A 14,357-nucleotide genomic window follows, 5' to 3' on the forward strand; every position below is an offset into this window, starting at 1 on the left:
TTTGTACTATTGAACTACTGTTCTTTATCTTGTGTTTTTATACATATGATATTTAAGGTCATGTTTTAAATTCAGTTACTTGTAATGATATGTCATCTAATTTGACAAAAAAAAGGGTATTTCTGTATGCTTATGCGAATAATCTGGCTCAATTGAAATAAAATGAGACATCATGTCAGAGTTTGGGTCTGTGAGGTTCTCTCTCTTCTTGACAGGGGTTTAGTTTCTAATCACAACTGCTTTTGATTTAACAGTGAGGTGATGATTTCCTTTTTATTGTTTACATGAACTGTACGTGGAAGGAGAAATGTTGAAGAGGTGGGGATATGCAAAGAAACAAAAGACTGCAGATAAGTTTGAAACATTTTCTCAAGCTGCTATTTTGCATTTGGACAAGTTCTTTCAGTGAGTCTCATACTCCTGAGTGTACCAGCAGCTTTCCCACAGAACAGGGATCTTTGAAGTGCAGGATTCTTTATCTGTCTAATAACACTGGATACATCAAAAGACTGTAATAATTCATTTTTGGTTTCAGAGCCTAAAAGATAGTTTTCTTAAAGCCAGGCTATGTATCCTTGGGAGGAAGAGATAACACGTTCCTCTGCCTTAAAATCAAAGGTTTAATTCATATTCAATAAAACTCACTCTTAAAACCTAAAAGCCTTACTTGATCTGGTATGACCAGTGATGTATGATGGCTAAAGTTAGGGAAGTTTAGATAGATATTGCTGTGTAAAGGACACTTTACCATTTTAATGTTATCCTTTAAATGTCACTTATGGTTAGGGTGGTCCTTTTCAGTGGAAGTTACACAGTTTAATTTTAAAGTTCACCTTTTTTTTTTAAGTGATACAAACAAATATCTTTAAAACACATTTACATATATTTATATTATTTAATAGATCCACATTGAAAATATACATTCCCATACACATTTGAAATACACTGTAGACTATGCTATATTTAAAAATATAGGCTATAACGTTAACGGGGTTAGAGAAAGAAATCGCTGGGATGTTGTTTAATTTAACCTGATGGCACGAATGGCTTTCTTTGCCACTAGAGGGCGTAATCGTCATTGTCCTGCCACTGCGCGCGCACACACACACACACACACACACACACACGCACACACACACACACACACACACACACACACACACACAAACACGCCCGCACGCACGCACGCACGCACACACGATCAGAGGCCAGTCACATCCGTGGTTGACCAATCAAGAGGCGGATTCAAGTTCCCTGCAGGTACATCAAGTATGAAGCAGACCGGAAAATAGACGTAGTAACTATCACAATAAGAGCCTAAATCGCCCTGCGTCACCGCCCTCCACCATCTGTCAGTTCTCGTTACCAGAAGTGGGTTTTCTTTCCATATTTGAAGCTGATTATTAACATCTATGGTCTTCGTCGTTACAACAAAATAAACACAATTGTATCTTGCTTCGATTGATGTAATGTTCATATTCCAGTGTCCAAAACAACAAACCACCAATTGACTTTAGTTCAGGGTATGAACAGAATGACAAGAGCCAGGAGACAGACACTGTCCGCGTCAGTGGTTCTCAAACTTTTTCACATCAAGGTCAAGGACTCCAAGTGTGACCCAAGTGACCCAAATTATACCCCGGACCTCCACCTGATAAGATTTTGTCCCAGGGTACCAATTTTGATAGAAATTTGCTTTTAGATATTTTATTAGGCTACAGAAAGTTTATAAAACCCATGACCAAAAAAATAGTCATACATTCACTATCACCGTGTTATCACTGTCACCACTTATGGATGTAATCACGGTGAAAATTATTCCCTTTTTGCTGGGGACCCCCTGGAACCGCTCCAATGACCCATGGTGGTCCTAAAATCCCTCTTTGAGACACTTCTGTGATATGAGAATTGTTATAACGCTTTCTATCTTATTTTGAAACTCTCCCCCGGATGTTAGTGTGTGTTCTGTGTGTTTTCTCATCATGAATAACAGCCGTTGGAGCATTTTTCTTCACTCTGCTACATCTGGTAGTAGTATCCGTCAGCGGCCATATGTAATTTAACCTCATTCATTCATTTTCAGAAACACTTTAGTTATTTCTGTTTACACCAAACTACATTTTCTTCGGGTGGACAGCTGCGTATTTCCCTGTGCCCCGTCGTTCTTTTGGACGTTTATCGGTTTATGCCTCGGTGACTGTCCGTTGCAGGCTGGGTGGTGACAGCACAGTACAATGATCGAGCGACCAGAAACTGCGGTTGCCAGCATCGCTGTAAGTGAATTTCTCTTCAATATAGACTAAAGTGCAACCGCTGACAATGTTGTGTTAGCAGTGAATGAATGACTGAGCCATATTTAGCTAATCGCCCCCGTGTGTATTAGCCTCTGTTGACACCGACCTTTATTAGCGTAGAGACTCACACCAAGCTCCGTTAACAATCTACCGGTTAAAGGACCTTTTGCGTAAGCTCAACTACATATAGACGACCAAAACACCAATAAAGACTTCCTACACATTTCTACAGCCTGTTGATTAATTCGGCATTAAATAATAGACTAAGAAGGCTACAATTCAGTAAATTTCACCGTTTTAAAAATGAATCATGTCGCTTAACATGAGTGAACGTTGCCTAACGTTAACGTTACCTCTGTGCAACATTATCATCTACATCAGATTGTGGGCTAGATGATGTGAGGCGAAACTATAATAATAACTTGTATTTTTAATAGGAATAGATCATGTGTGATGTGTAATGTGTTTTTTTAACTTACAATTTGGGCCTAACTTAGAAATAAAGTGGTCTTATAAATGGCAGATATTTGAACGGAGGCTGGTCCCTGAACGTTACTCAGACCCGCACGTATCAGCGGGACGTGGTCTGGACTCAATTAACGTTACAGCTCGTTGCAGTTGGGAAAGAGATGGGCCATAGTGAATTCATGTGTAGACGTGTTTTCACACCGACATGGACGATTTTTACAACTCTAAGCGTGTGAATGAATCAAATCCAGGAGGACTATAGCCCAGATGAGATTCCCCTCGAGCCAAATTACCTTCAAAAATATGCCAATTTATTTCTGCCTTGCTCCTCTGTGAACGTAAATAACTGACGGTACATAGCTGAAGTCCTGACCTAGGAGTCTCCCTTTACAGTAGTTTACAGCCATCACATCAGTTTAATCTGTCTTCATGTACCTTCATCAGACAGCAAGACTTCAGTGTGCTTGACCGTTGAATGGAGTTTGGTCTGACTGTCCACACATCTGCACTTGGCAAGAAGCACATCTGGCCTGCTTTGTTCAGGGCTTTTTATACATGGACTTACAATTGGCAGTGACTGTTTACTCATCATACAACACACTGCACATTGTGTTCATACAGTATGTGTTTGTGATACACTGTGAGGTGACTGACAGTGACTCTGCCTGGCATACTGCACACTGTGCCTGTGCAGAGAGATAGAGACAGAGATAGTGAAGGAGCAGTGGGCGCAATGTGCTAAAAATAACAAGATGGAAACTGCACAGGCACTGTTTTTTAAACAGTGGAAGACGTAAAGGAACATTTTCCACTGATTTCTGTCCTCCTTCTGCAGTGTCAAGTGATGCAGTATTCACTACATTATTCATATTGAATATGTGATGAATGAAAGTTTAAAACAGCTGACGGGAACAGTGAGAGGGCCCAGGCATCAGATGCTGAATGCATGAGGGGGTGGGGATGGATGGGAGCGAGAAGGGGGGGGGGGGGTGGACTTGGCAATAGAGATGATGTCAGTGAACCAGGCAGCTACTATCACCACTGGGTGGACTGGGGGAGGGGTTAGCATGAATAGTATGGACTGAGTGGCCTTCCTCTCTTTCTCTACGCTCTCTCATCCCACACTACTTCCCTTTTTCTCTTTTTTTTATAGTCCCTGCCTGTTCTCTTCTGTTAGTCATTTTCTTGTGAAGAAGAAGCATATTAATCATGACATGTTTTGCAACATGCCAGTGTTACAGTTCCTTATTAATATTATTATGACACTACTTTAGACACACATATCACCAGGCTCTGATAAAGTGAGATTTTCAAGTACATCGAGCATATTTCATTTCTTTTTTTAACCCATCCACATATAAATATTCATAGTGTACATTTATACGTTCACACACTTGCACATGCACAGTTTTACTCACATAGTGCACCCTCAAATTGACAGACTCCCACCTACACAGTACACACAGAGCTCTTTAATAGCCAAACGCACAGTCTCCCCTATAGTGAAATTACGTGCCCGGTGTGTTACATCATCACCTGTGCTGCTCGCAGGGCCGCAACATGGAAGTGGACCCGACCATCAAAAGTGGCACCTTACATAACACACACACACACACAAAAACCTCATATGTGGGTGGATCAAACATGGAAATAGTGGAAAGTGCTTCAGGCTTGTTCAGAGTACCTACGCCTGCTGTGGAAATCAGCCAACTGCATAGTATTGAGTATTGATGAGACCGATAGATTGTTTCGTCCTCTTCTCTCTCAGTCCTCACGTGCATGATATTATCCATTGGTGTTGTTGGATTGCGTGCAACAGTACAGCATACAGTTAGTTTTTGTGTTGCTGGGAAACACAACAGGACCAAATATTGACCAATAAAGAATTATACTGATATTATTCGTGGATGTATTATAAGAGCTAGTCACTGGACCAAAAGTGCCACCCATGCTGTCCTTTGAGAACCGCTTGGCCGGCACATACACCAAAAAAATATCTAGCTTCTGGGTTTGCTTCCATGTTATGAGACCCACTGCACATGCTCAGTAGTGTTTCCCCCACTGGCCCCGCCCACGAGTTCCTTCTCGGCACATAGGCATTATGTTATGATGACATCACTGATTTTTAAAGGTTTTACAGATATAAAACATCCATGGATCAAAAATTCATAATAGAAAGAGTCATAATTGACATTGTCTGCAGCATTGTCTGATTTGAGGTGTCCTGTCAGCAGTCTTACAGGGGTCTCTTTTACAATGGGGGTCTATGGGGAAAATGCTATTTGGGCTGCTGGGGGATTTTTTACTGCAATGACCACTGGAAAAAGCAGCAGCTCCCCATCCAGCTCTTATAATACATCCCTGTAGCGAACACGCCTCCTCAAACTAGGCTGCAGTAACAGCCTCCACTCTTCTGGTTTTCAAGATGTCCAGCAGATGTTGGAACCTGGCTGCGGGGGTTTCACTCCCATCCAGCCACAAGAGCATCAGTGAGGTCCAACACTGATGTTGGGAGATAACAGCTGGCTCACTTTCAGCTCATCCCAAAGAGTGCTGAATGAGGTTTCTGTGCAGGACACTTAAGTTCTCTCAAACCAAACTGGGAAAAACCATTTCTTCAGTCACACTGAAACAGAGTTGAAAGCACAGCGTTGTTTAAATCTGTAGGCTGTCCTATCACAGTAGAAGTAGGTGTCTTATGGAGGACTGGCATCCATTCAGCTCTTCCACCAGCTTTAATGAGTCGTAGCCACAAAGAAAGCAGATTACTATGTTTAAATAATATTAAGAAAATTAGTCAGTAATCAATAACTCTATATTTTTCCACCTCGTTTGAAGAGAAGTAAGATTGAACACAAAGTGCTGGATTAAATGACATAATAAGGTGGATACATATATCAGTGGAAACTAGTCTGAAGGTTCTTTAAGTCTGGATTTGGACTGAAACTGGGTCAGCCGCCTGTTTCTGGTGATAAAAGTGTGTTTATAAGCGTCTGCTCTGCCTGTGTGAGTCCCGCTGTTGAAGCCGTTTTGAAAAGTCTCCACTACTTTTTCCTCTCTGCTGTAAAGTTGCACAGTTAGCTTCTAGTGTTTAACTTCCTCCTTTATAATGACTTTACGTTTTTACCCGCACATGGCCCCAAGCCTCAAGCATCGCAATACATTCATTTTCCCCAGAGAAGAAAATCCTTCTGACCTTTCTTTGAGCGCCACCATGAGGTTGACATTTGTGGCTGAGAGTGAAATGTCTATTGAACTATAAGTGGGGCCGAGGGACCCCCAGAGGTCCCCAGTGAAAAGGGGGAAATGATTTATTTTCATTGCAACTAAATAAGCCTAAATAAATAAATGCGAGGATGTCCAACTGTTTTGGACGTGGATTTGATACATTTCCTGTAATAGAAAATCTAAAAGTTATCAGATAGAGGTCTGTGGTCTAATGATCAGTTTAAGGGTTTTGAACGACTGTTTTACCCATTGTGGTGGTCTTTGGACTTTTGCTTTTTCTACTTTTATTCTTTATACTTTTTATATGAGCTCAAATATTTGACTCAATCAGATTGTGAACGTGTTAGCATGCTAATTATTAGCAATCAGCTCTGGTCCGGCCTCGCAGAGCTGCTAGCATGGCTGTAGACTCCTATGTTCTCCCCTTAGCCACGGCCATGCTCAGGCTTATTCTGTGTCTTCATTTGGGGGTGTTTGAACGCAGGTAGTTTACACCCCCTCGATCAGCAGAGCTCTCAGCCGCAGCACAGCAGTTTTCCATAGGCGCCATGCATGACGGAGCCCGAGAGGCCCGCTCAGAGGCAGGCAGGAGGCAGCCCAGCAATCAATTGTGTTTGCCTCACGTAGCGTGCAGGACAGTGCTCAGTGATTGGATGGGGGGCATTATGTGACAGCAGGCTGGGAGATAGAGAGAGGCAGAGGGAGATGGGGAAGGGAGGAAGGGATGAAGTGATACCTCGGTGGTAAATAGAAAGAGAGAGATCAGCTGGAGAGAAGCTTGGCTGTGAACCGGTCTGAAATCCACCGCCTTCCCAAACACGACCTGTCCATCCTACAGGAGGAGCGTGATGGACACGATTCAGCACGTAGGATGTTTTGCATTTGTTTGTTCTTGTTGCCGTAGCTTCATATTAGTTGTCTTGCTTTAGTTGACATGTTGGGCAGCGTTGACTCCACTTCCTCTTTCCATTCTCTTTGGGGGGAAGCCTGTTATTTCTCTCTGTGAGTCTGCCTCCCGTCACCTCTGTTCTCCCCTCAAACAGCCTTTTTTTTCCCTTTCATGTACATATCCCAGCTGCACTTTACTTCAAAGGGGCTTTGTCGCTGCAGGACACAGAAATGCTAATTGCAGGTTCACAAAAAAACATGTTTTTTTGTCACTTTGTGGAGCTTAATTTTTCCTGTTTACATAGAAACAGTTTTTAGGTGTTGATAAGGACTCATTTATGCTACACTTATATTTGACCTGTGTTCTATGATAAAGTTACACATTTCAGATTGAGAGATTTATGTTTAATCATTTCTGTTTTGAGATGTCAACCTGTTAACAGAAAGCGTGTCGGCATGTGTTTTCTCTCTTTCAGCAGCGGAACCTGGAGGGCTATGTGGGCTTCGCGAATCTCCCCAACCAGGTGTACCGGAAGTCGGTCAAAAGAGGCTTCGAATTCACATTGATGGTTGTAGGTAAGTCGGAAACATTTCCACCTGGACAGCTTCGTCCACGTACAATCTCATCCTCGTGTGTTACGTGGGGTCATCAGTGCAGGTTGAAAGGAAGAGAAGCATGCGTGGCATCCAGCACGCATCAGCTTCTCAGGATGACGAGTTGACAATTTAAAAAGCGTTTTTTGCAGAGAGCGGAGATGCTCTGCTGTAAAACAGCAACTGGGTATGGGGCTTTTTTTCCCCTCTCTTCATTCAACTACGTAGTCTTTCAATTTGAGAGCACAATTTATTGATTTTTCATGCAGATATTGTAATTATTTCCTTTTAAACACTGCCCTCGCAGTCACACAGCCCCTTGCTTGCCCTTAAATTTGCTTTGCCTCTCCCAAAAAAACTCATCAGAAAGGTGATCATTTTACTTTATGTTTATTATTAGGGTTGTAGTGGGTGGTGGTGTATATATGAAAAGTATTCCAAATATATTGTCCCCCTTTATGTATGTTAATGTTGTGGATAAAATTTTAGGAATACTTCTCAATATGATGCACTCCAGTATACCAGCACCGCCTGAATGATGAACATAAAGTAGAATTATCACCTTTCTAACAGTGTCAACAAAAAGTGAAAATGTATACGCTTCATAAAAGTAGAATTTATGGCAGAGCCGTTGTAGTGGATTGAATTGGATTGCACAGGTGTTTCTAATAAGGTGGCCGGTCTTCCCTCAGATTTTTTTATTCAACAACCTTGTCATCAAAATACCCCAACCAATAGAATGCCAGGTGTAGCAGCGTCCCATACAGGTGGTTACTCTTTAACCGCGCCACTGCCCTCCCATGGCTGTATTAAATGTACTTCTCTTGCTTTCTTTATGACTTTTTGAATAAAAGAACAGTTAATGTATATACCAGCACCTGTAGTTTTTTCTATAATAGCTGTATATAATAGCTGTACTGCACACACTGTAAAACTGCCATAAAGCGCACACACCCACAAGTAGACAGGGATCACGTCTTGGTCAACACTACACTTGGCGTTTTATTGGTTGGGGGGATTTTGACAAGGCTGTTCAAGGTGTTGCCACAAGTGCACAGAAACATCCTGAGAGCGAGGAAAAGGGTTGAAGATGGAGCAGGAAATACAGTTTGAGCAGAAGCAGAGCAAATCTAAGTGCAAGTGGGGCCTACCCGAACATGACATCAATAAATTATACTCTCAAATTGAAAAACCACACTCGTGAATAAATATTGGAAAACAAAGCCCCAAAAAACTGTGTTGTTAGTGAAAGAGAATGTGCATGTGTGGAAATATTTCTCCGTTGAAGCTGGATTCCCACAGTTTCCCAGGAGGTTTTTCTCTATAGACCTGGGACGCACAATGACACATCTGTGCGTTTTGCCTAATTTGATTTGGAAAGCGAGCAGCAGGATGTCGGTTCACATATGACGGAACCGGGGGCTGCTGAATGTGGCTACAGTGGGAGGGGAAGTGGCTGGAGGAGTGATGGAATGATGGGTTTGGCTGGATGTATGGACACACACACACATAAACACACCACATGCAGGAATGATAGCAGCGTTGTATTGATATATTGAACCGTGAACTCTGTGTGAAAGGTTCCTGTAATGAGCAGATATGGATTGTGCAGTGGAGGTCCTGTGGGGTTGTTCTAAATTGTAATGGCTTTTTCACGCATACTGTGTGGGGTAAGCATGCACTGTGTAGCTCTATTATACACATACCACTGTGTTCAGCTGTTTTACGCACATAAACTTACATATTGGATTCGGACTCATGAAAAAAGATGCATTTGATCAAGACATCTCAAAATCGTATTTGTGCAGTTCTCATATTTAGCATTTTAAAATCAGACCCTGACTCTGACTGCCAGATATGTGTCCATGCTATTAGCAGCCAAATAACTGTGTTGTTAGTGTAAGAGAATGTGCATGTGTGGAAATACTTTTTGTTGAAGCCAGACACTTCCCAGTAGATCTTTCTCCATAGACCCGGGAGAAAGAAATAATCGGCCTGACCATATACAGCCAATCAGCTTTCTACCAAGATGGGTTATCTTGGTAGAAAGCTGATTGGCTGATATGTGTCTTGACGTACAAATTTGGTTGTTTTTCATATATTTTGTTACATTTTTGGAATTTTTTCTACCCAGAAACAGTACCATTTCCCATGTGTTTTATGATCAATCAGTCAAACTTTATTTGTATAGCACTTTTCATACAAGGTGATGTAACAACAGAAACAGACTCAACAAAAACAATAACCGAGGAAACGCTATCATAACTCGCATGTATCTGCAATGAGGGAACACCAGACGTAGCATAAAAATGTAAAAGTTATGATGACCCCGATGAAGGCCACAAGCCAGAACACATTGGTCTAACAATAAAGATGTTCTGTACACTACAAGTGTTGTTCTGACCTTTTCAGACTTGTTTCCCTTCTCCGTGCTTCTTGGAGATAGGTGAAGTTGTGCCAGAAACCTCTTCTCCGCTTCAGCAGCACGGTATTAAAAATTCACTGTGATGTATCATCTGTTCTCTGAAAAGTCGGTTACAACTTAAGGGAAAAGTTCAGCATTTTAGGAAATAACATTATTTGCTCTTGTTTCAAAACCGATGTGAAAAGATCAGTAAAGATCTCAGGTTAGCCTAGTTAGCTTAGCTTAACATAACAACTGGAGGCAACTGAATGTCTACAGTTCACAAATAATCCAACAATCATCAGCAAATAACTAACACATAATGTATATATATTTGTTTAATTCACACACAAAATGAAATGTGAGTCACTTGCTGCAACAAGCCTTCTCATTCTGTTACATTTTAGCCAGAAGTGAGGATCAGCATGGCTCTCGTATCCTCAGATTGTAACACTCTAATCTACTCATGCACAGATCTTTGCGGTGTGTGGAAATTGAACGTTTCCAAATTACGTATAAACAAACTGTTTACAAACAACAGTTCATCCATCCACCCAGTACGTATGCATATCGTCTAACAAACGATGGCAGATACAATCAGTGAACACAGGGTTTAGTTTCTGTACAGGCACGATAACCTCACTGTGACAACAAGAATCCAGGATCACTGCAATTAGATGTCGTACATCAAGAAATAGTTCAAGTGTAACAACCCCTAAAACCACAAATGATTGTTTAAACATTTCAGTCTGTGTACTGTGTATGTGGTTAAACACACGAGATAGAGCATGTTAATTACAGAGCCGCGCATGTGCTGGGGGTGTGTGTGTGTGGGGGGGGGGTGTTTAGAGCTTTGGGCAGAGCCAGGCTAGCTGCTTCCCTCTGCTTCCAGTCTATATGCTAAGCTAAGGAAGCAACATGAGATTGATATATTCTCATCTCACTTTATAAAGACAGCAAATAAGCACATTACCCCAAATGTTGAACTGTTTCTTTAAAACACAAACTAAACTATGTAGTTGAAAACTCTGAAAGCATTGTAAAAAAAACTCATATAGTTCATATCCTTTCTGTGTCATCATTCTCATTCATTTGACTATTTAGTGATAAGTTTTTGCATTAGTCTTAAACTCAGTTCCAGCTTCTGTTAAAATGTTTAAAAAGATCATAAATCGAATGTTATGCATCCTGCGGAAACCCCGATCACTTCAGTGAAAGCAGAGAGACATTAACACAAAGAAGCGTCCAGTCTTTATTATTTCAGCCTGGGGTTTTAGTTTCCTGTTTAGTAAACACACACACACTGTGGAAGAGTTGCACGGAGGGGGGGGCAAAGACAGCAGAGTGATCGCTTGGGAGAAAAACCAGAGATCCACAATCAACTCTCACATTTGGGGCTGTGTGTCTGTTCTCTTGGCTCCCAGCTCTGTATATCCCAGCTGATCCAAATTTCACACATAGCAAATGTGACAAGCACAGCAGTGTGTTCACGACTCAACACAGACGTTTTCAGAGGATGATCACTGTCCCATCTCTGAAGGCTTTACTGCTCTTGTGTTCATTTCCATAGAAAACACTGTGATTAAATACATTCATCAATTAACATTTTCCCACGATGACGATAAGACAAAACGTGTGTTCATTTTGTCAGCTGCTTTTTGTCATAGCCTTAGTCTTAGCCTGTTGTCAAATTGTCCTCATTAGTTTTTATCATATTACCTCATCCTGTTTTTTTCATTGAGTTAAACTCTAGACATTTAGTCTTATCTTAGTCAAAGAAAACTTTTATAATTCTAGTCAATGAAAAGTGTTGACATTAGTCTTTTTTAACCATCATCTTGTATTGAACATTTCAGTCAGTCTAGTCGAGCCAAAACCTATTCATTTTAATGAAACATATTTTACATATGATTTTATCTCGTCATTATCTGATTAAAAACACAGATGGAATGATTTAAGAATGCAGCCTTGTAAAGGGTCTGGTGGTATCAATTTCATTATTATTATTTTTTAAGATTTTCTCTGGCATAGACACCTTTTTATTTGAAAGTAGAGAGACAGGAAATTACGGGAGCGAGAGGGGGGTGTGACATGCAGAAAGGACCGCCGGCAGTACATGGCATGCACTCTTATCCACTCGACCACCTGCGCGTCTGGTGGTATCAATTTAAGGAATACATCCAGACATCATCTGCATAGATTTATTTTGAACCAACATGATTCAATTACTCAGTTTAAAACTATGAGAGCTTCACAGACAATAAAAAGTTTTAAAACCAAGATTTGTCAAATTTGGCCAGTGGTGAAGTTTCCATGTGCAGCTTTAGCACTGTATGTAAAAACAAGTCACATACAGTCAACACACACTTCTTAAGAATAAATGTTTTGTTAGGCACTTAATGTAGATTTTTGGTCACTGGAAAGAGGTAAGAGAAAGTCAAATTTCTGCATTACTAAATGTAAACCCACACAAAAATTAGGAGTCCAAAGTTCAACATCTTCATGCCCTTTACACATCGCAGCAATCATAGAACAATGTAATGGAGAAGTAAAAGGAAATACCAGCGTTAGAGAGAGAGACTGAAGAGCTGATTATGTTTTGATTTGAGAGGCAGCCAGCTGGACCTATAAGCAGCTCTGTGAAAGTAAAGAGTGAAGGCTGGCCTCAGCACTGCTGTACTTGGCATTGTAGTGAAGTGTGAAAGCTCAGCTCAAACTGAGAGGCCCAGTATTGTTCCACTGTAGCGTTGGAACAGACAGATGGTGGAAGATGAGACGACTGGAGCGGACGCCTGCAGGTAACTTGTTCAAATTCCAACAGGGAAGGCTGTGAGAAGTCATTTCTGTCACAGTTAGGTTCAAATATGAAGGTAAGAACGGTGTTAGGACTCACTAGCACTACATACAGTCTATTCAGTAGTATAAAATAAATGAATACAATGAGACAACATCCCTGTCCTGCACACTACTGAACAACTGGGGGGACAAAAGCTTTGTGATGAGTGCAGTGGCCTAAATTAAAGTAAAAATACTGTTGTGTGTGTGTGTGTGTGTGTGTGTGTGTGTGTGTGTGTATGTGAGAGAGAGAGCTAGCAAAGGTCAAACAGGCTGAAATATGAGCTCTAATATGTCTCTTGGCGAGGCATTTCAGATTAACAGATTGTAATGGCATCCAGCTGTAGCCGTCTTTGTGTGTGTGGGTATCTGAGTTAGTGTAATGAGATGTTAACGATAGCTTGGTAGTTAAATATTGTTGTTAGGGTCACTCGTTATATTCCCTGCAAGCTGAAAATGTAGACTTAAGTGTGTGAATTTAAAGAGTTGAAGAAGAAGTCAGGTTGTAACAAATTAAGGAACATCATTTTTCGAAATAACACTTATTCTATCGAAGTCTAGAGAGAATACAATTAAAGAAACATTGCAGTGTTTTTCAGGCTGGGTCAAACACTGGGCAGTGGCTGCAGGCTCCTCCATTGTTTTCAATGTAAACGCGACGGCAGGGAGGGGAGGCGGCCGCAGTTCTTGTTGATACTCATAGCTATGGAGTTTACAATGGATCCACTTGTATTATTTGCAGTGTGACCACGGCAACCACAGAGACCACACTGAGGGGCATAATACTGGAGTTAATTGTACCACTATCTGAGCTCCTTTTATCATATATCTGTTCACAGAAACAGATCAAAGAAGTGAAAGGCATAGCCAATCAACAGGAAATGATAACCACAGCTGTTTGGATAGTTGAATAATGTCATTTTACAAAGCAAGAAATCCTTCAAAGAATGCAATCTCTACTTTTTTTGATGTGACGATGCTTTAAACACTAAATATCCATGAGTTTGGGACTGTTGATCACACAAGACAGGACATTCGATTCATCAAGAAAATAAGCAACTTTATTAACTTTATATAATTGTTGCCATTCTCACCGTGGATGATCCTAGCACACTCCACCTCTGTTATAGAGATTTGAGAGAGGTTAGGTCTGGCAAAAAAAGGGATAATGGGGCAAGGAGCACATGCCTCCTAAAGCTTCACAGATTAACTTTCACACAAAATCAATTGGAAATGTTATCTGAGTCAATCAAAAGTAAAGACAGAAAATCACCTCTGCTTTAGATAATTGTACAGGGATCTGTTTGTGGGTCTAGCTGCCCATTCATCTGTTGCTTGTTCTGATGTGATACGTAGTTTTATAAATGAAACATACCAACTGTATGTACTGTACAGAAGTTATGATATATTGTGTATGTCACCAGGAAGTAGTTCTGCTTGTTCTGCTCTCAGTCGGTAACTCCCTGAGAAGGAACGCCACCACAAATGGCTCTACTGGTGTGTTTTTTTTTTTGATGCAGCTCTCTCTTTCTGTCTCCACTCTATCCAACTCTCTGTCTTTCCCTCTCAATCCGCCTCTCTCTGAGGGGGGAAAAAGCTGCTTCCTGCCCCTTTTGTCCAGCTGGCAGATTGAATAGAAACTCCTG

General features: G+C 41.1%; 1 protein-coding gene across 3 annotated transcripts in view; it reads left to right on the forward strand.

Annotated features, from left to right (window-relative positions):
• The first annotated feature begins 2,015 nt into the window (after window positions 1–2,015).
• Window positions 2,016–14,357, forward strand: part of LOC128358456 (septin-7-like) — a 50,817-nt gene continuing 38,475 nt past the window's right edge. The window contains exons 1-2 of one of the 3 annotated variants that reach the window (XM_053318741.1): window positions 2,016–2,273; window positions 7,355–7,454. In XM_053318741.1, the coding sequence (XP_053174716.1) occupies window positions 2,235–2,273; window positions 7,355–7,454 (139 nt within the window). In that variant the 5' untranslated portion in view covers window positions 2,016–2,234. Of the gene's footprint in view, window positions 2,274–6,765; window positions 6,857–7,354; window positions 7,455–14,357 lie in introns of those variants that run through there. The other 2 variants (XM_053318742.1, XM_053318743.1) reach the window with 2 other exon arrangements.

The sequence above is a fragment of the Scomber japonicus genome, chromosome 5 (genome assembly GCF_027409825.1).
Source record: "Scomber japonicus isolate fScoJap1 chromosome 5, fScoJap1.pri, whole genome shotgun sequence".
NCBI classification, from domain to species: domain Eukaryota; kingdom Metazoa; phylum Chordata; class Actinopteri; order Scombriformes; family Scombridae; genus Scomber; species Scomber japonicus.